The 23,873-nt window shown below is 42.8% G+C and overlaps 1 protein-coding gene across 1 annotated transcript in view; it reads left to right on the top strand.

Moving 5' to 3' along the window:
* Window positions 1–17,892: 17,892 nt before the first annotated feature.
* The window catches only part of CAPRIN1 (cell cycle associated protein 1), a 33,130-nt gene continuing 27,149 nt past the window's right edge, over window positions 17,893–23,873 (top strand). Inside the window, exons 1-2 of the mRNA XM_057748127.1 lie at window positions 17,893–18,051; window positions 18,603–18,812. Coding sequence (XP_057604110.1) covers window positions 18,603–18,812 — 210 coding nt within the window. The 5' untranslated portion in view covers window positions 17,893–18,051. The remainder of the gene's footprint in view (window positions 18,052–18,602; window positions 18,813–23,873) is intronic.

Genomic DNA, 23,873 nt, shown 5'->3' with positions numbered 1-23,873 from the left:
ATGCAAAGCAAATTCATAAAGATGTGTGTATTGGGGGGAAAAAGTGCTCCTAGTGATTCTAATGTGTGCTCATAAATATTAATTTGAATGAATGAGTTTCCAATTCCCTAAACTCCACAGTAGAGAACCTCTGGGAGCAAATTCAAATTCTGTTGCCAAGTTGTGCACACTTGCCCTCATTTCCAGTTCACTTTGGCATGCCCAGAGGGTACGTGGCACAGCACTTCAGACCTTTTAAAGATTTACCAGACAGATATTTCACGTCCTGGTAGGTCCCTGGTCCTGTAAGGGCTTGCCCTGCCCTTGCCTGGAGCTGCAGTACACAAAGGTACTTAGGAGTGGCCCCCTTCTTTCCCACAGCCAATTGAAGGGAAGGACCTAAGATAAATCCAGTCTTATCTTGAGAAGTTACAGAAGCGGGGTTGGTTTTTCCTCTTTTCACGGGGACTAACGGGCTAAGTTGGTGTAACTTTGGGTCATCAACCTCCTCTAAAGACCCTACAGAGTTCTTTGTACCCATTTAGGACATTGGTGCCCGAGGGCGGAACTCTACCTGCAGTCCCCAGAGACTCAGTTGGGCTCTGACTAAAAATGCTACTCCTTTCTCTACTGTACTTCCTGCACTGTGTTCAGACTAAACTTCCAGAATTATTTTGACTCACACTCTAGTGTTTCTGCCTGAAAGAACTCACATGACTTCTCCCTCTACCGGCAGGCTAGGAGCAAATGATGGCCTGGAGTGATTCATGGACATGTGTAATTTTCCCTGGGAACTTTACAAATGTTAGGAGAGAGGGAAATCTGAGAGGTACCATGCCATCTTCCTATCAACTAAGTTAGGGTTTGGAGCTTTGAGATTCTGGAGTTTAGGTTCAAAAGTGCTGCCAGAATTCAAGCCAAGTGTCAATGCAGTTACTCTTATATGACTATCTCAAATTTCAGTTCTCCAATCCTCCCCAGATATTCTCAGGAAAAGCCTTAGAAACTATTTGAATCCCGCTAGTCAATTAGGTAAGGTCTTAGAGCATCAAGATTAGGGTTATTGGCATAATCATGACTCCATTTATATAATCCAGCTTGTGAAGTCTGAGACCTGAGAGTTATCAGCAGTCCTTGGTTACTTCAGGCATTATCACCGCTTCTTAGTGGAGCCAGACGCCTGATTAAATCACTGCTGAGACTTCACAATCGAAGCCCCAGCAATTCCACTGGGATGAAGCTTTAGGCCTCTAATTCTAATGGATGTAGTATAAATCTCCTTCAGTTCACTAGGTAGCACTGCTCTGTTCTAGGCTCCTGAGGGGGGTGCTCTGTAATAAAGATTTCTGGACTCCATGGTATAGTCTCTGGAACTAAACTGACATCATTTGAATTAAGGCCAGATCCCCACACCACCTCCACGCTGAATGTACTAAGGCCACTAGTGTCAAGCTGATACCATCTAGAGTGAATGGCGCCAAGCCCTCGGTCCATTAGCTCAGAATCTGACATCCTCCAGGAGACGGCTGGGACTAATCTACTATGCACACTCACCCCTGTTTTTATTGCCACATTAGTCCCTAGTCTTCCATTATATCCATAGTCTGAAAGTGTGGTCCTTGGACCAAAGCATCCACATCACTTGGGAACTTGTAGTACAAATTCTCAAGACCACCCCAGATCTACTCCATCAGAAACTCTGGGAGTGGGGCCTAGCAATCTGTGTTTTAACAAGCCCTTCCCATGACTCTGATGCACTGGAAGGTTTGAGAATAACTGCACTGTACAATCACCCCCATAATCCTCCCTGTTGCCTTGTTTCTCTATTGGTCCCTGCTGTTCTAATACATACCTCCCCACCCCAGCTCTCCAATGTGCCCTCTGGAGCACCTGCTCTGTGATCAGCAAATTCCTCAGTATCTAGTACATCTTCCAGAAATGTTCTCCATATCTCTTTGCATTAATTGAAACCCACTCCCTTCTAGAGCAGCCCTCTGTGATGGTGGATCTGTACTCACATCTATTTTTACTGTGGTACAGGCCCTCGTCTTCCTTCTTTCCAATACTATTTCTAGACCATTACTTCTACCCCACCTTCTTATGACAACTTCTGCCCCTTTGAGGCTCATGCCCTGTGGTTATGCCACCCTTCCCCCTCCTCATCATTCAAGTCTTTTGTACCAGGCTCATCCTGGGTCACTTCAAAATAGATAGTGATGGCTAACACTCAAGCCTCTCAATTTCTTGACCACCTTATCTCCATTGACCTTCTCCTTATCCTCTATTATTGACTTCAACAATTATATTCAGAAACTTTGCCCCTTGAAATTGCTTTACTTTTCATATCACAAATATAAGCATCCCATTCCCCAACCACAGATTCTTGCATCATAGTTAGCTTGCTGGCTGTTTCCATTATGATCATTCTCCAACCTCTTTGGGATACCTAGACCCACAAGTTCCCCTTTAACTCTCTTCACATTGTCGTCTCCTTGGTTCCTTACCCAACTTTGGCTGGATGGTCTATCAATCAGTCTTTTGCAAATATCTTCATTTATTTTGTCCTCCTGACCTTTTGTCACTACACTGGCCAAACCCAACATGGTTGACATCAACCATCAATAAATCACATATTGAATAAGCATCAACTTTGTGAAGGATGCTTTTACAGGCACTGAAGATACAAAATGAACAAGACAGATCATGGCTCTGATCTTGTGGCATTTGTATCCTGTAAGGGCAGGAGGGGGTGTTGATGGTGGCAGAAAATAGACATATAGGAATGTAATACATGTCAGCTCATGATAAGTGTCTTGAGGAAATATAAGTGTTGGGAAAGGGGACAGAAAGTAACGAGGGTAGCAGGGCGGAGAGTGGAAGGCAGTGCTATTTTAGATGCAATGGTCTGGAAAAGAACCACCAAAGAGGTGGCTTTTGAGCAGAGACCTGAAAGAGGTGAGAACCATGGCATGGGAGGACATTCCCAAGAAGAGCAGGTGCAAAGACCTTGGAGTGGGAGTGTGCTTCGCCTGTCAGAAGAACAGGAAGATGACAGCATGCCTGGAATGCAAAGAATGGTAGAAGATGAGGTTGGAAAGATATCCAGAGGCCACATCATGTAAGCATTATAGACCCAAATGAGGACTTGGGACTTGGTTTGTTCAAAGAAGCCATTGAAGAGTTTTAAGCAACTGGTTGAAATAGTCTTACATTCCTTTGGAAAAAAAAAATACTGTGTCAAAAATACACTGGTGGGGGGGGGGGGGGGCGCTTCCCTGGTGGCTCAGTGGTTAAGAACCTGCCTGCCATTGCAGGAGACATGGGTTTGATCCCTGCTCCAGGAAGATCCCACATGCCACAGAACAACTAAGCCCATGTGCCACAACAACTGAGCATGTATTCTAGAGCTCGTGAGCCACAACTATTGAGCCCACATGCCACAACTACTGAAGCCCTCATGCCTAGAGCCCATGCTCTGCAACAAGAGAAGCCACCGCAATGAGAAGCCTGCACACCGCAAAGAAGAGTAGCCCTCACTCACCACCACTAGAGAAAGCCCGTGCATAGCAAAGAAGACCCAACGCAGCCAATAAATAAATTAATTAATTTTATAAAAGAAAAGAAAAACAAGTACTAGTTCTAAAAAAAAGAAAAGAAAAAAGAGAAAGAAAAGAAAATATGCTGTGGGGAAGGCACAGATGGAGCTGGGACATAGCGATGGGAATGCCATTGTAGGCCAACTGGAAGATGAAGGTATTCAACTGGGGAGGTAATCATATGCTTTCTCTGTACTTTTCTTTGAAAATGTGGTCCCTGAACCAGCATTCATCCGTATCCCCTGGAAGCTTCTGATGCAAATTCCCAAGCGCTCCCCCTCCACTCATCTACCTGCATTTATTGAACTGCTGATCCCTTACATCTCCCCTCATTCTCAGCAAATGACCCTCACTTTCTGCTTCACAGGAAAAAGAAAAAAAAAAAAGAATCCATCATTCAAGAATTCCTTCAATTTGTGGCTACCATATCTATAAAATTATTTCCTTCCAGTCTATTCATGCTAAATAGGTATCCCTCCTTCTAACTGTAGCCTTTCCTTCTACCTGTGAATGGCATTCATGCAGGCTCGTCTCTGCCAACATGTTAAAAGTAAATAATTTCCCCCACTTCAACCTCCAGCCATTAGTCTGTCTATCTCAAAGCCAAACATCTTAGAATATTGACTCTCTCTACCCTACCCCCTGAATGTACTTGAACCTGGCTTTGGCTCCCACCATTCCACTGAAAGATCTCTCACCAGAGTCCCCAATGATCTCTTGCTACTAAAACAATAAAAAGCATTCAGCCGTGTCACACAAGTATGCCTGTACTTTCATGTTAAATTACTGGAATAATTTTGTACCTGTTTTATAAAGAGCTGCCACCCCAACTCCACCCCAATACCTCCACCCTGCTCACTCAGGCCCTCCCACTTAGCTCCCCATCGCCTAATAACTAAGGGGTAAATGCCAGGCACAGCAAGAAACCTCCTTACCCAACTTCTACATCAGGCTAATAATTCATTCTGGTCGGTCTATGCTCAAGCCATACCAGTTGTTAAACATTTTAAAAACCCACCTCAGGACTTCCCTGGTTGCACAGTGGTTAAGAACCCGCCTGCCAAGGCAGGAACATGGGTTCAATCCCTGGTCTGGGAAGATCCCACATGCCGAGAAGCAACTAAGCCCATGCGCGACAGCTACTGAGCCTGCGCTCTAGAGCCTGTGAGCCACAACTACCGTGCCCACGTGCTGCAACTACTGAAGCCTGTGCGCCTAGAGCCCGTGCTCTGCAACAAGAAAAGCCACTGCAATAAGAAGCCTGCGCACTGCAGTGAAGAGTAGCCCACGCTCACCACAACTAGAGAAAGCCCACACAGCAACGAAAACCCAATGCAGCCAATAATGAATAAACAAACAATTAAAGAAAAGAGAAGTACATCTTCCATCGGCTTTAAAAAAAACAAAACAAACAAAAATCTCAGTTAAAATCCACAGATTTTCCAGACTCCATCTTGGCTGTTCAGAATTATTTAGCACAGTCAATTATTTAAAATGATCTGTTCCTTTGATTTCTGTGATGTTACACTCTCCTGGTTTTCTTCCTATATTTCTCCGTTTCCTATATTGACTTTCTTCATTGACATCGCCTTTAAATGTTGTCGTCCTGGGTCTTCTTCTCTTTCTCAACAGATCTCTCTTATTCTTACCTCATGACTTCAATTACTATCTATACATGAACGAATCCCACGTTACATGTTTAACTAAGACCTCTCCTCAGAGCTCCAGACCTGACTCAAATATCTGCTTAGCAAATCATTTGGACATCTCATAAAACCTACAAGTGAAACGTACGAAATTGCACTGTCTTCTGGCTCCCCATCTCGTCCTTCTGTAGAGATGGTTCTACCATTCACCCAGTTGCACAAATCAGAAACCTAGGAGTCATCTGTGACACCTCTCTCTCCCTCACCACCCCCTCATATTCCATCAATTACCACATTCTATTTATTCTCCCTCTAACATATGTGAAATATATATTAAATCCATTCACTCCTTATCCCCTGCTAGGCTCTGGTTCAAGCCACGATCACCTCTCACCTCACCGTTAAAGTGGCCTCTTGTATTCCTGCATCAATGTTTGCCTCCCTCCAATCCATTTTCTATAAAACAGCCAGAGTTATCTTTTAAAAATGCAAATCTGATTAAACCAATATATCCTGTTTCACTCCCTTGGGGTTCAAAATCAGGTCACATTCCTTTTAATGTTCAAATCAGGTGACTTGGGGCCTTCAACTTGTCTCCTTTGTGTGATAACTTCACATTCCAGAGGTTCAGATTGTCTTAATAAATGGAACTGGAAAAGCTGTTCATATTCTTTTTGACTCTGTGACTGTCAGTAAAACACCAGACTTCACTGGTCCTTTGTCCTTGAGTAGTCTTTGTCCATTGCTGTATGATCTGCAGTGACCGGGCACAAATGTCCACCAAATAACCCCAGGTAGTCCTTATTCAGCGAAAGAAAATGTTTTGATGATCTAGGCTCAATGGTATTTCAGTTCTGGAAGTAGGGGGAAAACTCTTTCTTTCCAAGGGTTATATTTTATATTCATCTTTGATGGCTCAATGCCATGGTGGGCCCGGACACAAATGTTCCAGTTCTTCCCTTAAACGGCTCATTTAGTTCATGCATATGGATAAGGAGTGCCAGTAGGCGTCAGAATCCGCATACATTTCCCAAGGCAAAGCCTTAATGCCTTTGTGAACTAGTGTATGCAAACTGATTTTTTCCTGTCCAAGTTTACTCCAGCATTTAAGGCTTAAATTCAAGGGGTGCTGCCAGAGGCCAGCTTCACGGGGCCCAAAACTAATCAGGATGTACTTGAAGCCTAAGGAGTTAGTAAATGGTCTACTTCTTTCTGAGAAAGAAGTTACTTTTTTTCCTTCCAATTTTATTGAGATATAATTGATGTACAGCGCTGTGTAAGTTTAAAGTGTACAGTTTAATGATTTGGCTTACATACCTCATGAAATGATAACCACAGTAAGTTTAGTGAACATCCATTATCTCATATACAGACAAAATTAGAGAAATATAGAAACATATTTTTTCCTTGTGATGAGAACCCTCAGGATTTACTTTCTTAACTTTCATGGGTAACACACAGTGGTGTTAATTATATTTACTATTTTGTACATTACATCCCTAGTATTTATCTTATAACTGGAAGTTGTACCTTTTGACTGCCTTCATCTAATTCTCCCTGCCCCCAACCCACCCGCCTCTGGCAACCACAAATTTGATGTCTTTTTCTACAAGTTTGTTTTTGAAGTATAATTGACCTACAACACTATGTTAGTTCCTGTATACAACATAGTTATTCAACATTTCTATACCTTTCAAAATGACCACTGTGAAATTCACTTTTAACCAAAGTGTTCCTGACACCCTCTAGTTCCTGTCTTCGGTAGACTGTCTGATGACTAACTCAGGCTGGAAACACAGGAGAATCCCAGAAGCTACCGCTCCCTCAGCCCTCATATCTAATCAGCCTCCAATCCTTGACTCTACCTATGAATATCCTTAGAATTCAGCTCTGACACTGTTTTAGTTCAAGCCCTTATGTGTTCTCTTGCCGCTGTAATCAGTTCCTACAGGTCACCCTGGCTCAACTCAACTTCCATTCCAACCTCCATACTGCATTCACTGATCTTTCTAAAATATAAATCTGATCCTGCCTGTTCTGTTTAAAGCTCTTTAATTAACACCCACTGCCTATTGCAAGGATAGGATTCTTAATCGGAGATGCATGAAGTGGGAGTCCAAATGGATGGACATCAGAGGAATTGTGGATTACAGGCAATTTTATATGTGCATTTTTCCGACGAGATGGCCCATTTTAACCAAAACTTCAGGGGAATATATTTCCATAGAAAAGCTAAGATCTACAGTTCCAGCTCAAGTTGTTTAGCTGGGATGAAAGGGATTTTTCGAGACCTGGCCGCTGCTTACCTGGCCAGTCTTACCGTCTGCATCTCCCTCCCTGTCATTCCTCCCCAATTAATACTGCAACAATACAGAACTGCTTGTGACTCCTAAAATATGCCATATAATTTTACGCCTCCATGTGTTTTGAGCATGTTGCTCCCTTTGCAATGCCTTTCCTCTTTCCTTTACCCACTTTTGTCTGCCTTTAAAATTTATCTTTCAAAATCCAGCTCTGGCAGCATCTCCAGAGAACCTTCCCTGGTCCCTTTCCGTAAAGAGTTAACCAAGCCCACTTATGAGCCACCTCTCTTTCTTACACAGGCTTCTGGTTTTCCCTGTATTTTTGCTCATAAAAAACTGAAATATACTAAGGAGACATTTTTATTGAAGTATAACATACCTGCAGAAGCGAGCAAACCATAAACGTGCAGCAGCTCAATAATTTTTACAAAGTGAATTATACCTGTGTAACTACCCCTATGATCAAGAAATAGAACATTGCCAGGACTCCAAAAGCCTCTCTTGTGCTTCGTCCCAGGTATTACCTAACCCTACATGTAACCACTGTTCTGATTTATTTTACCATAAATTAATCTGCCTATTTAAAAAAGTCTCATACTCTTGTATCTAGTTTCTTTGATTCAACATTCTGGGTGTTAGACTGGTCCATGCTGTTTCTAGTAATAGTGGTTTGTTGATTTTCAGGGCTGTACAGTATTCCTTTGTATGAATACACCACTCCCGCATCCTTTTTCACTATTGACAGACATTTGAATCATTTCTATTTTTAGTTACTAAGATCAATGTTGCTTTGAACATTCTTGACCATGTCTTTCAGTTGCCATGTATGCCTGTATGTCCAAAAGTGAAATTTCTCCATTATGGGGTATGTGAATATTCAGCATTAGGAGACATTGCCAAATACTGTTCAAAAGTGGTTGGGTCAGTTTATACTCCCATTAATAGCGTATGAGAGTTCCAGTTGCTCTACATTCTCACCATTACTCATACATTTTGGTTTCCAAATTTTAGTCACTTTGGTGACAGTGTAGTAGGACCTCCCTGAAGTATATTACACTGAATTTTATTTCTTTATGTATCTGTCTACCCTCTTCAATACCGCTTTCCTTGAGGCCATGAGACTATGTCTCATTTAGCATCGAGTGTCAACATGGACAGTACCTGGTACACCGAAGGTGCTAAGGAAGTGTTTTTTGAGTGAACACACTGTTGGAGAAGTAATAAGGAGCTGAGAAGTCTTCGTAATGACAAAGTCGAGCTTTTTAGGTAAGTGACCATCCACTTGCCTAAACTTAAGTCAAGTCTTAATCACCAGACATGTTTGAGAGCCCATGCACTGCCAGTATTATTCTTCTGGTCCTTTCTCAACAACCCACTAGCTACGTACTTCATACATTGACCAGGAATGTATACACCAGAGCTATGACAGTTCTAACCACGGAGTTAAAAGAGCACTTGAAATACCATTGTATATCTCTTGCCTTCTAACAAAATCTAAGCCATCCAAAGCAGGGAAGAAGCTAATCCTTGTTTAAAGATACCCAGTGATGTAAATCAAACCCACAATGAGATACCACTTCTCACTGAGACACACTCACTAGTAGGATGGCTATAATCAAAAAGATGGATAAAAACAAGTATTGGTGAGGATGTGGCGAAACTGGAAATTTCATATACGGCTGGTAGGAGTATAAAATAGCGTTGCTGCTTTGGAAATCAGTTTGACAGTTGCTCAAAAAGTTAAAGGTAGAGTTACCAAAAGACCCAGAAATTCTACTCTAGGTATATACCTAAAGAACTGAAAATATGTTCACATAAAAAGTTGTGCATGCATGTTCACAGCAGCATTATTCATGATAACTGAAAAGTGGAAATAAGCCGAATGTCCGTCAGCTGCTGAGTGGATAAACAAACTTTTATATATATACACAATGGGATATTATTCAGCCATAAAAAGGAGTGAAATACACACTACAACATGGATGAATCTTGAAAATATTATGCTAAGTGAAATAAGCAAGACAAAAAGGCTGCATATTGTATGCTCCCACCTATACAGACTGTCCCATAGGCAAATCCATAGAAAGAGAAATTAGATAACTAGTAGCCAGGGGCTGGAGGAAGAGATAAATGGGGAGTGATCACTGATGGGTACATGTTACCTTTGGGGTGATAAAAATATACTAAAACTAGATAATGGTGATGACTGCATTACTCTGTGAATACACTAAAAACCACTGAATTGTATACTTAAAGGGTGAATTTTATGGTATGTAAATTATATCTCAATAAAGCTGTTATACAACACATTAAAGTGTTAAATTTTATGTTTTTGCATACTTCTTATCTGAATTATTTGCAATAAGCCTGTATTACTCCTGCAATTTCAAAAACCCAAGTTTTAAAAAATATATTGGTGATTTTTATTTTTTTTATTGTAAAGATGTTGCGCAAACATATTTCTTGTCACACTAACACCTCTCCTGTTTCTCTCATCAGCCCAGCCTGGTGTCCTAAAGAACTGGTGTCTTTCTTCTTTATGTGGATGTTAGCACAGCATCCTTAAGGGGAAGTGTTAACCAGCTCTAACCCGGAAGAATGCCAAGGAATATGGTCTTGCAGTAGGACAGGGCTGCGAGGGGTGTTTAGTTTATACAAGAAGAGCCTAGAGAAAAGGTGGCTGTTCCTTCCTTCACTGTCCTCTGGAATAACCTCCTAATGGAGTTTGCCCTGCCTGTCTAATATCCCCATCTATTTTTTTAAATTTTTAAAAATTATTAAAAAAATTTTTTATTGGAGTATAATTAGTTTACATTGTGTTAGTTTCAGGTATACAGCAAAGTGAATCAGTTATACATATCTACATATCCACTCTTTTTAAAATTCTTTTCCCACAACATCCTCATTTTTTCTAGACTCTTGAAGAGAAAAATACAAAACAAAAAGTAGCAGCATAGGGCTTCCCTGGTAGCACAGTCGTTAAGAACCTGCCTGCCAAGGCAGGGGACACGGGTTTGAGCCCCAGTCCAGGAAGATCCTACATGCTGTAGAGTGACTTAGCCCATGTGCCACAACTAAGCCTGTGCTCTAGAGCCCATGAGCAGCAACTGCTGAAGCCTGCGCACCTACAATCCATGCTCTACAAGAGAAGCCACCGCAATGAGAAGCCCGCTCACGGCAATGAAGAGTAGCTGCAGCTCTCCAACTACAGAAAGCCAGAGTGCAGCAATGAAGACCCAACACAGCCAATAAAAACAAACAAATAAATAAAATTATAAAAAATAGTAGCGGCATAAACCACGAATATTCTAGTATTCTACTGTCATCGTTAATTACTTAAAAAATTTTCTTCTCCCCTTAGTTTTTTTCCCTTGCTCCAGTTGTTAAAAACAAAAAATTCCTCTAATCCTGTGCTTCTCAAATGTGGTTTCCAGACCAGCAGCATCAACATCACTAGAGGACTTGCTAGAAATGTATTTAAATTATCTGCAGTCCCTCATCTGCACAAGGCGTCTTACACGCTGGGGGTGAGGCCCCGCGAGCCCTGCGTTACCAAGTTCTCCCAGTGATTCTGAGACACAGCTCACATTCAGCACCGCTAAATCGTGCTTTTTCTGAACCAGCTTTTCAGTATAACAGACAGTAGTAGGCGCTACAGATTTGCTGAGTCACCTTCCTTTCCCTTAACCCTAATGTCCATTCACCACTCTGGATTCTCTCCCCAGCCTATTTCCTCAACATTTTCTCTCCCATCTTGGAATCTGATTGCTCCTTTCTGAAAAGCGACTTGAATTTGTGGCCCTTTTCAATGTCTCTGGCGATCACCAACAATGCCCCATTTAGATCTTCACAGCACTTTCCAGGAAGAAAGATAAGAGGATATTGTGAAAAGAGGTATTTTTGTTTGCACATTTATAGCACTTATTTTTGTGAAAATAAGTGCCCCACTTCTATTCACAAACTTGAATGTGCAAAGGGGAATTTGATTTTTTTAAATTAATTAATTTATTTTTATGTACTGGCTGCATTGGGTCTTCATTGCTGCGCGTGGGCTTTCTCTAGTTGTGGAGATTGGGGACTACTCTTCATTGCTGTGTGTGGGCTTCTCACTGCGGTGGCTTCTCCTGTTGTAGAGCACGGGCTCTAGGCGTGTAGGCTTCAGTAGTTGTGGCACTTGGGCTATTAGTTGTCACACGTGGGCTCTAGAGCGCAGGCTCAGTAGTTGTGGTGCACGGGCTTAGTTGCTCCTCGGCATGTGGGATCTTCCTGGAGCAGGGATTGAACCTGTGTCCCCTACCTTGGCAGGCAGATTCTTAACTACTGCGCCACCAGGGAAGTCCTGGAATTTGATTTTTAAAATACATATTCCTAGGTCTCAGATTCTGGGATGTAGATACAATATCTGAGGTGGAGTCCAGCCGTCTTCTTTCTCACAAGGGCCCCAGGTGATTCTGAAGGTGGTGGGCCTTGCTCCCTTCAAGAAACATCACACAAAGCAGGAGACTTAGGGTGGAGGTGCAGCTTCTATACCTCTCCCCTTTGCAAAGTCGACACTTACTGGGAAATCTATACAATTTAAAAAAAAAAAAAAAAGTAACACAAGACCTACACCTTTCTGGAACATTTTTTATATCTTTAGTTTAGTGACTTAGTGCTTGGGAAATCTTTCAATCAAGTTCTTAGGCTCTCAAGATTTAAAAAAAATTAAAAAAAAAAAAATATATATATAAAACACCTGAAGGGTAAATCATTAATGTAGGCGGAGTTGTTCTTTTAGATATAAAAGTTTTCTTGAATAATACGTATCCTGACCAGTTGCAGAAACAATTCCCAATAAAGTAACTTTATACTATACTTATATTTTCCTGGTATGTGACTTTTAAGTTTATAAAGTTTTATTCCTTCTAAAGTTTGTGTGACAGTTGTCACTTTGAAGGAAATTCTTTTTCTTAGATTATTGTTCAAAGTGGATTGTACGTATTAGCAGATGAAATGAATATACACAGACACACACACACTATATACATTGCCTGAAAGAGACCATGATTACACATCAGTTGCTAGGATGCAAGATGATTATGTGTTCCCAGCTCAGTGTTATGTCCTTTCACGATTTCTAAGGATTTTTTTCCCCTGGCAGTATCATCTCAATATTTTTACTTGTAAAGTGCTGGAACAGGTGATTACATTTTTGGTCTCATAAAACAGAACACAGTTGCCCAATCTCAGCATTACTGGCATTTTGGCCTTGATAATTCTGTGTTGTCCTGTGTATTGCGGGATGCTTAGAAGCATCCTTGGCCTCCACCCACTAGATGTCAGTAGCATCTCCCCTTCAAGTTGTGACAACTTATAAACTGAAATTAGCAAATATCCTTAGTGGGGGCAATATCGCCACAGGCTGAGAACCACTGAAATAAAAACATCAAGTTAAAAGAATGTACAATTCACATAAGTAATCATATAGAACATTTTAATGCTTATAGTCAAAGTATTTTTGCTTTTATGTCGAAAATAGTGTGTAGCTTGTAGGAGAGTTCAATAAGAAACAATGATATTTTGTGAAATCTGAAAAAACTATTCTGGACATTTTGTACCTCTATAAACTATGAAGTGTATTTCTAAGGGTAACATTACAATTAAGAAACAGCAAACATCAGAAAACATAAGTGAAAAAGAATGTTACCAGTAAGTGAAAAAGAATGTCACCACAATAGAACAGGGGAAAGAGCAGTATGGACAATAATATCAATGCCGCACTGATACGATGATATACTAGTAGGCAATGTTTATTGACAAGACATTTGTACCAGGCATATTATTGCTTCTGAGGATGCAAAAATGAAAACCAAAACTGTTTTCTGCTGTTGAAAAGCTCAGAGTCTAATGGTGGTTCACGGACACAGACAAATAATTATGATATTACTACGGTAAGGACATGCTGGGAAAAAAGCACATGCTGGGAAAATTATGATAGAAATATCTACTATTGACTTGTAATAAAATGACTGAAAAACAAGACTCTTAGCTATGTGAGCAGTGTGATTCACACCTAGGCCAAGTTTCTGTCAACCTGACACAGAAAAGCAGTTAATGTAATTCAGACAAAAGTTCCCCTCTTTTGCTATGAATAAGCTTGTAGCATTAGCTTATTGGGTGATGCAAACTGAAGCAGCTGAACTATTTTGCCAAAATGATCAGGATAAGTAGTTCAGTTATTCAGTGCACTTGACTGTGGAGATTTCAGAGTGTTGTTGTCTAATGAATTAAACAAGTGAACGTCAACTTGGGAGATTTGTGTTATTAAAATATATTAACATTGGGTGTACCTTTAATACCAAGGTTTTTGGATAAAGTGTTTTCCATTTATAGACATATTCTGGTCTCCCACTGGTTTGATGGGAAAACCCTTTTTAATTTTCCTATTACTTCAGTGATACAGTGACCTCCAAGTACCACGTGTCCTTGTAGTAAGAAAAAAAAAGGCAAAAATAGAAAGTATTAAAAATTCACATAAACGTAGCTTCAGTTGCCTTTTTATCAGATGAGAAATGGACAAATTTTGTTTGCTGGGACCATGGCAATGGGCTGGGCAGAAGTTAAAGACACTGCTTTGCCTTAAATTTGTTGGTCTTCCTGGACCTGCTAACCTGAATAAACAACTACAAGAATGTCAGAAAACCAAGAACATGGGATTGGGATAACATAACATAGGAAGTGAGAGCAAAACAGCTATGTATATCCACCAAGTATTTCTGGTTCACCTGGCTTCCTTCCAGGCATCTGATAGAATAGCCTGTCTTGGCTGGACGGGGTTATATGACTCTTCCTGCTAATGAGGTGCGAGCACACAAGACATGTCTACGGTCAGGAGTATTTAACTGACTATTTGAGAAACTCTGGAGTTCTTTTCCCTTGTGGCATGGTAATCAGCAACACCTGAGGTATGGTTTCTCCATCAGCCTGAATCTGAGTGCTGTGAGCAGAGCCCTCTGCTGAACCATGAAGAATGTGTATCATTTGTTTTAACTTTTTTTATGTATCTTATTGATTGATTGATTGATTGGCTGCTTTGGGTCTTCGTTGCTGCACACGGGCCTTCTCTAGTTGCAGTGAGCGGGGGGCCACTCTTCACTGTAGTGTGCGGGCTCCTCATTGCGGTGGCTTCACTTGTTACGGAGCACAGCCTCTAGGCATGTGGGCCTCAGTAGTTGCAGCACATGGGCTCAACAGTTGTGGCTCACGGGCTCTAGAGCACAGGCTCAATAGTTGTGGCACACGGGCTTAGTTGCTCCGAGGCATGTGGGATCTTCCTGGAGCAGGGATTGAACCTGTGTTCCCTGCATTGGCAGGCGGATTCTTAACCACTGCGGCACCTAGGAAGTCCCTATCGTGTTTTAAGCCAGGGATTGCAGCAAACTTCAGTAAAGAGTGAGATAGTATTATAGGTTTTGTATATCATAATGTCTCTATCACGACTACTCAACTCTCCTGTCCTGTGGTATGAAAGCAGCCATAAAAAATTATGTACATGAATGGATGTGGCTGTGTCCCTCCACCCCCAAACTATTTACAAAAGCAGACGGGGGGGGACTTCCCTGGTGGTGCAGTGGATAAGACTTTATGCTCGCAATGCAGAGGGCCAGGGTTCGATCCCCAGTCAGGGACCTAGATCCCACATGCATGCTGCAACTAAGAGCTTGCATGCCACAACTAAGGAGCCTGTGAGCCACAACTAAGGAGCATGCCTGCTGCAACTAAGACCTGGTGGAATCAAATAAAATATTAAAAAAAATAAAAAAGCAGACAGAGGGCTACTTGGCCCAGGGACTATAGTTTGCAGATCCCTATTTTAAGCCCCAGAGCTTTCAGGATTGTTACTGCAGCTTATCCTAGCCTATCTTGATATACTGTGGGCTGTGAGATGAACCCCCAAATGAGAGTCTTTATCATCTGTGTTGTCATCTATCCTGCTCCCTCTCAACAATCCACTTTCTCTTTTCTTGAAGTCTAATTCAACTGACCACAGTCTTTATGTTTTAGTAACTGCTATTTCATATGTGCCAAAGAAAGGCAGAAAAGGCCTTTCCTTCTTAACACCTAATCACAAGGCCTCTTCAGCTCAAACCTGAATCACCAAAGGTCTCCAAGTCATTGGTTCTCATATTTTAGCAGGCATCAGAATCACCCAGAGGGCACAGATTGCTGGGTTTTACCCTCAAGAGTTTTTGATTCTATGGGTTTGGGAAGAATTGTCTAGCAGAGTGGTTGACGTCTGATCTTAAAGACACTGATCAAGTTCTAATAAAGCAGTAAATTTTTTCTCAAACTTCACTGGGCATATAGATTGGCTGAGGAGCTTGTTAAAATGCAGATTATCTCAGTAGACTTGGGGTGGGGACTGAGATTTTGATAGTGATAGTGGTCAGGCTGAGTACACTAATTGCTTCAAGGAACTGAAGGATTCTAATCTTGCCTTCTAGCCCTAGACTTAGCATAGTGTTTAGCTTAGTGCCAAGCACAGTTCATGTGCTTAAGTCTTGAATAAGCTCAGGTCAACTTTGATTTCACTCACACATAACTGGTTAGCAAATCCTTTTGGTTCTACTATCACAATGTATAAAGCATCCAACCACTTGTCACCACCTTTACTGTAACACCCTGACGTTGGCCACCACCATCTCTGGGCTGGATTATTTCAACAGCCTCCTAATTGGGCTCCCAGCTTCTGTTCTTGCTCCACCCTCCCTCTCACTTCTAATACACACTTACTGTAATTTCTTTATATAGCAGCAAGAGGGTTTCTTTAAAACAGAGGTTGATCACATTACTCCTCTGCTTAAGACTATGCAGGGAGTGACTTCCCATTTCACTCAGCAAAAGCCAAAGTCCTTACAGTGGCCTACCAGGCTTTACCTGATTGACCCTCTTTTATGTCTTTGACCTCATCTCTTACTCTACTCTAGCCACCGTGGCCTCCTCGCTATTCTTTGAACCCACCAAGTACACTCCCATCTCAGATCCTGGCACTTGGTTTTCCCTCTACCTGGAAAATTCTTCCTCCAAGATAAGTGCATGACCTTTTCCCTCACGTCCTTCAGTCTTGGCTCAAATGTCACTCAGTAAGGCTTTTCCTGACCACCCTATTTTTTCCTCTACCTCTTCACTATCTGATATGTATTTACTTATATTCTCCCCACTTAGCATGTAAGGTCCATGAAGATAGAAATTTTTGTTTTGTTCACAATCCCTAGCGTTAAAGAGTTCCTGACACATAGTAAGGTGCTCTATAAATATTTGAATGACTAGATAACAGCCTGCAGCTAACTGGAATATCTTGAAGCTGGAGGCTGCTGCTATTTCTCTAGGCTCCCTCAGGACACACTGTTGCCAACCAGTATTACTCATTTTATTCCCCAGGGAACAGTAGGTTTGGTAGAAACCTTTTCTAAATCTCCTTTTCATGGAATTTAAATCATAAATTGGTCATTAACTGTTGTCATACAACATTATGTCGTTGAATTTTCCACTGATTATATTCCTTTTAATACATTTTCTTCCAGCACATGGTCTCTTTCTTGTTCGCCGTCCATCACCTTATTACAAGGCTGGAGTAATTCTCGAGAGAGAGAAAAAAAATGCTTCGTGTTTCATTTAACATTCTCTTAAAAGTTTTAGGTAAATCTAAAAAGGAAAAAAGTCTGGTTCGTAATACTCAAGCCTATTGGGTACAGGTCATCTTAAGGTAGCTGAAGATTATTTTTAACTTGAGTCCAGAGTTTTAAGACTTAAAAATAAAAAAATCCGTCTTGCTTATTTCCAACGCGTTCTACAGAGAACTCCTGGGTTACCGGGTGATTGTTTTGTGGGGGAAGCGGCAACTTGTCTTCAGACCTTTCGGGATGTGGGCGGCGGCTCGCTCTGCATACAGAAGGAATTCTGGAAGCTGGGACTGCACTACCCACCCCACGCACCCCTTACTTGCAGAAACCTTTGCCTCCCCCACCCCCATAAGGGCTCTTCGCAGGGCAGTCGCCAGCTCTACATCCAGCGGCTTGACACCTATTGTCCCTGTTTGGACGTCAAGCGACTTCGCCTGAAGGACCCTAGCTTCGATCACGCCCGAAACTCAAGGCACCGCTCCGGCAGCCTCCCCGGCGGCCGAGCTGACCTGCGGCGGGCCGGCGCCTCCCGGGCCAGGGGCTCGGGCAGGCCGGGCGGGAGGCCGGACCGGAGGCCGGACCGGAGGCCGGGCGGCCCCTTCCCCGCAGGCGTTCGCGCCGGGCAGCCCGAGCGGCCGCGAAGGCCCCCACTCGCCGCTCCTCCCGCCCCCTCCGCCCCAGAGGGCTGGCTGCCTAAGTCCCTCCCGCTCCCCGCTCTCCGCCTCACTAGCAGCGGCTCTCGGTGCAGCGGGACAGGGCGCAGCGGCCTGTGCCCACGGAGCGCACGACACTGCTCGGAACGCACCGCCACCCTTGCCCCCGCAGCCGCCCACTCGGGATCTCCAGCGGCCTCCGCGCGCGCACGGTGAGCGCCACCCCGGACCGAGGCGCTGAAGGGGAAGCGGGCCGTTGCCCCGAGTGTCCTTTACCTCCGGATCGGCTGCACCTTCGCGAGGGGCTTGCTCCTCGAGTCTCCCCTCCCCCCCGGCCATTTCCAGTGCCCTTCTCCACCCTCCTCCGCCTCCCAACCCCGACCTCTTCCCTCCCTTCCCCGATGGGCGGCGAGGGCCGGCCTTCCCCGGCGGGGACCGTTGCTCCGGCCGTTGGCGGCCGGTGCTGCGAGGCCCCGCCCCCGGCGAGAGCCCCGGTGCCCCCGGGGCGGGGAGCCCGAGCCGGCGGCCTGTGCGGGGGCGGGGCGAGACCCTGCGGGGCGCCCCGCTGGCGGGTCGCGCGCGCGCCCGCTGCCCCTTCCTGCCCAGGCGGCGCGCGCCGGCCCCGGCCCCGTCCCCACCCCCACCCGCTCGCGCAGGCTCCCGCCCGCTGCGCGTTTTGTCCCGCGTCTCGCCCCGTCCGCCGCCTGACTCGCCGCTCTTGTCCTTCCTCCCGCTTTTTCTTCTCTCCCCTCACGGTCTCAAGATGCCCTCGGTCACCAGCCACAGCGGAAGCGGCAGCAAGTCGTCCGGGCCGCCACCCCCGTCGGGCCCCTCCGGGAGCGAGGCGGGGGCTGGGGCCGCCGCGCCGGCTTCTCAGCACCCCACGACCGGCACCGGCGCTGTCCAGACCGAGGCCATGAAGCAGATTCTCGGGGTGATCGACAAGAAACTTCGGAACCTGGAGAAGAAAAAGGTGCCGGGAGTTGGCGGGGGAGGGAGGGTTTGATGCTCCGACCCTGACTGCCGCAGCCTCCCCTCTCCCCGTTTCGGACGCTGCCCCGGCCTCCGGCCCCCGCAGGAAACCGGAGCTTCATGGTCAGAAAGTGGGCTCCGCGGGGCGGTGCTTGTCACCTGGCGCGGACGCGGCGCGGGCCCCCGGGCCTCTTCATTACCTTGCGGCTGCTGGGGGCCAGGCCTCGGCCTTCGGGGCCGGGCTGTGTGAGGGTGGGGGTCTGTCCCGTCGTCGGGCGTAACTGTGTGATGCCCTCCTCTCCGTGGCCGAGGCCCGATTTCTTTGGCGGGGGTCAGCGGGGGGACATGAGGAGGTCCCGGGGTGGGGGGCGTTCAGGGCCCAACTGACGGCCTCGTGGAGTTGGGGCGGCCTACGTGCTGTAGCCTCGGGGCTTGTCCGCTGCGTTGCCGTGTACTCGAGGCCTGCGCGGCGGCCCCTCTTCTCCCTCGGGAGGGAAGTGTTCTTAGGATCTCACACCAGACTCGCTTCTCCATCCGGCCCCTCCCGAGCAGGTCTTAGATTTGCTACCCCCGCCCGCATCTCATGGGCGCCCCTAGGTTTCCTCCTTTGTTTCAGTTGTCTGGGCTCCCCCCGGAGCCTCACGCTCAACCCCATCCCGAGAGGATGTTCTGTAGCGGCTTTGTGTGCCTCGGGGATTCTAGAAAGAGGGCTGGGAGGCAGACGGCACGGGTCGAGACTCGGTGAGGGGTGGGCCCGGGTCAGGCGGAGGGGCTCGCCAGGTCTCTGGGCACATGGAGAGCGCGTCTAACATGGCGGCGGCTGCGGGGAGAGGGAAGCGCTTTACAGGAGCTGCATTGTGAGCACAAAGCGAAAGCAGAGGGGGAGGGCAGAGACCAGGCAGCCGCCCGGACTGTCCTCCCGCGCCCCCCCTCCAAAAAGCAAAATCGAGCCACACCCACAATTTTTTGGATTCAGTCTTTAGCCGTTGTAGGTCACACAGTGAGGTTTGTCTTCAAGTTGGCCTTTTGTTTTATGCTTTCAGCGCAAGACTGTGCCAGCTCTGTCTAGAGGGACACGTGTGTGCGCGCCTGTGTGTGTTTGTGTTGTATGTGGAGAGAAAGGGTCTTGGCAGAGTGAATAATTCAACCTTCAGTAAGATTGGAGGTGGAAAAGGAAAACAAATCAGTAGTACAAAAATGGGGTAATTACATCTGTAACTATTATGTAAACTTTTGCTTTTTACCTTGAAAAAAAAAACTTTCCTTTAATAGCTTGTTTGTCTGCCTCTAGTAAAACATTTATTATAACATCTTGAATTTTGACGAAGTCATTTTAAAGTGTTTATTTAGCCAGACACCTAATAGTGTTGCTTAAGATGTTGAGATAGCAACTACTTGACTAAAATTGGGGCTGTGGGAAAAAACTTGAAGAAAACAGGTGATATTTGGGGTTTAATTATTTTACTTGTTTAATGATTCATTTTACATTTTGGGGGGAGTTTTAAAACATTTTCAGAGTTTTTAAATTTTAGTTGAATTTTATTTGAAATTGGGAGATGCACTAATTGTGGATTTCTACCTTTTGCTGATCCTTTATTTTGATTAAACAAGTGTGGTTTATTATAAATGATTGAAATATGATAGATTTATCAGTTTTAACAAAGCAACAAAAGCATTTTAATTGTTAAGGATCTACATTCAAATGTGTAATAGGATAAGCATGCACAAGACCAGTGTCTTATGAGTCTGTCATCTGATTTAGTTTTTGTTACTGTATTTGAAATTGAGACTTAGGTACCTTTTAAAAACCTCTTAATGCAGCAAATAATCCTTTCAATCTGGTTAATGCTTGAATGGTTTAATTTTCAAAATTCCTAAAAAATTTGTTTTCTTCTAGCATGGGACTCAAAAGATAAATATTAATGATGTAGTATTTTAAGTGTAGACATCTTATATTTATATTATAATGGCTGAAAAATGATTCTTGAAAGATGTTTATAGTAAAAATTAGGCACTGATTACTAGGTAACTTAGTTGTGAAGTGACTGTTAGCTTCTGGTGTTCAGTTGTTTCAGAAAAAATTAGAAATCTAGTTTCATAAGCCCTATGAGGGCCTGAACCATGACAGGTCATTCATGTGTATAGGCTTCTATTACCATACATTGTCTGCCCCCTTCCCTCCCAATTATAGAGGAGGAAGTAATGTAATTATAATTACAGAGATGATAGACTAAGCCAGTAAGTACTGAGAAACGCCTTTGTAATGATGGAGATTTAATACACTACACAAAGTAACAAATGCATTTTATATCTTTTTTTCTGTCTTCTCAGTGTTTGGGTGCTAGATAGCCAAAGGTCAAATTACGATTAAGTAATGCTTTTGATAACTCACAGACTGAGCTACCTACTTGTTAAATAGTTGAGTTGGCAGGACTGATGTTGTGACTTAATTACTATTAAAACTCTAGGTTTTACTTTTTGAGAAACTCAAGGCATTTGGATTTTCCTCTAAGCACATCTAGTTTCTAGTTTAAATTGAATTTTTTCTATATCTAGATGATTTACTGTATAAAAGGATTTAACTATGCTTCATTTTTTAATAATGAGCATTTCTAAAACACCTAAAGTAGGATTTACTTACAAATCAGTTTTGAACCTTTTTAGAAACCCTTGTGGAGTAAAGTAAGAGACTGTTCATAACTGGATTTCCTTTTACTTCAGTTCCTTTAGCAAGTTATATTTGAGTTGTATTTTAGTTTTGACCTGTTCATAGGAGCCTGCTGGACAAAATGCCTTTATCCAGGGGTTCTAAATTCAAGTATCCTGAGAAAAATTATTGCTTGATTAAGTGATATCACAATAAGACATAGAGAATTGAAATAATTTTATTGCACTTCGTTGAAAAAACAAAGGTATTGAAGTTTTTAATAACTGGAGCCATTGTTGGAAAGCTGAGCATCTGTTCAGTGAGAATGCATGCTTAACTTTGATGAAATATGATCCTGTTATGTAATGCAACTAGATGGCCTGGTGGCTTTTTGAAATTTGGGCTTATAAAGACTACAGGAGTATTTAGCAAAGAGAAGAAATGCAACTATAATAAAAAGAATCAAGTGTAAAACTCCATTTACTAATCTTTCAACTGATTAAAGTACAGGTAATAATGAATTGAGTGATTGCCTAGATTTCTTCATCAGTTTGTTGGCATAGAACTGGGCCCTAGGCTATGCAAGATGATATTTTGAAACCAAGTCTTAATTTTAACTCAAGAGAGAGTTCATTTATATGGTAAGATGTAATCAATTTTGATGTAGAATAAAGGATGTTTTAATAGATGACATTTAAAATTGTTATACTCTTTACAAATATAGTTTTTAGACAGTAAGTTCAGACAGTGACTTTGGTAGGTGAAACATGAATCTGTGTTGTCTAGCAAAATGGTCTGGCAGTTTTGTAAACAATAGGTGACCAGAAGTGATAGCCAAAGTGTACAATTTTTCATACTTCCTAAAGTCTTTTTGGTCTTTATATCTTTGCAGTTAATATTATTCTGAAAAAGGATGCTGTCATTGTTAGAGAGGTAACATTTCTTTCCAGAGCAATGCAGTGTGCCTCTATTTAGAATTTTCAATGCAGCTGTTATACAGAATTCTTTTAAGTATTTTGAAATAAAAAATTCATAAGTTTTATAAGCAAAATCTTTTCTTGGGAATAACATCTGAAAGTTTTCTTGACAGTTAAAATCTCTAATGTGTTGATTTCTCCATTGGTTGTATGAACTATTCCTCTGCAATGCAGAGGGCAAGAGTACTTTGTTTTGCATTCACCTTGTCACAGAAAAAAAGTATTTATAATGCTTAATTTGTTTCCCTTTGCCTGTCTGGGTGTGCTCTGTGAGTGTGTGACATAGACAATATTTAAAATTTGAAGTTAAAAAGGAAAAGGTGTAAATTCCAACATGTGATAACATGACTACCTTTTTGTGGAATAAGAGTAGGATCCTAAGTATGATCATGAGAACGTATTATTTTAGCCTGGCCATATTATTTTACTCTAGGATAATTCCCATGTGGCAAATACTTGTATCAGAATACATTTTGTGTGACTTAGAGATTAAGCCTACAATTTGTCATAACTTTATGTAGTTTCTTAGTTTACATTTAGAACTAGATGAGGATTAGCCTAGTACTGCTTCATCTTTAAAAAAAATAATAAGTACTTGCAAAAGTTTAAAGTTAAAACAATATGGCCTTAATTTTATTATCATGCTGTTACAGAATCTAAGTAAGATTTTTTTTAAGCGCTTAAAGCCATTTTAGAATTTATTCCAATTCACTTTGCGGAAGAGGAAATTGAGATGCTCATGTAAAATGACCCAGGTTGAAATGGGTGAATTCCAAGGTCTCTTGTAATATTTTAGAGGGGTAATTAGAATTTGTAGTGCTCTGCAACATGTGTAATTTTTCATGTTTAAGCTGATCCTGTAGAACCAAGTAAAGCCTTTTACTTCAAATACTTTAGAGTTCCTCTGCTTAAAAAGCTAAAAGAAAAAGGAAAAAGGCTTTTATTTTTTCTTTGATAGACCTTTATTAAAGTCTCATGGTTGAATTTGTGTTTGTAAGCTGTCTAGATAATGAGCTCCAGCGACTAGCAGTACAGGTCAAGTCCCATTGTATCAGGTATCATTGGGACATCCACATTGTTGTAATGAAATGAACTCCTTAAAGTTTAAACTCTGAAGTTTCTCTCAATGCTTAGGTAAGCCCCAAATACACATTTGCCAGTCTCTACTCAAACTTGGTATGTTACAGACCAGAAGATTTGGGGTTAGCATCACCAGTAGAGAGAAGTAGGAGGTGTGTCAACCTTTGCATCTTAATTCTTGTATTCCAAGCTTCTGGATATTTTTTAATAATTAGTTCCTTTGGGGGGAGGAAATGAATAGCATGTATGTAGTAGAGAAGAATGAGAGGAGTAGCAGAAGAGAAAGTCAAAGTTAGAATCGTAAGGTGCTTGACTTCTCATCTTTTTATTTTTCGCACTAGCTATGTACCAGTGCTTT

This window comes from Hippopotamus amphibius, chromosome 9, assembly GCF_030028045.1.
Source record: "Hippopotamus amphibius kiboko isolate mHipAmp2 chromosome 9, mHipAmp2.hap2, whole genome shotgun sequence".
Lineage (NCBI taxonomy): Eukaryota > Metazoa > Chordata > Mammalia > Artiodactyla > Hippopotamidae > Hippopotamus > Hippopotamus amphibius.
This window is presented reverse-complemented; position numbering and strand designations above follow the sequence as displayed.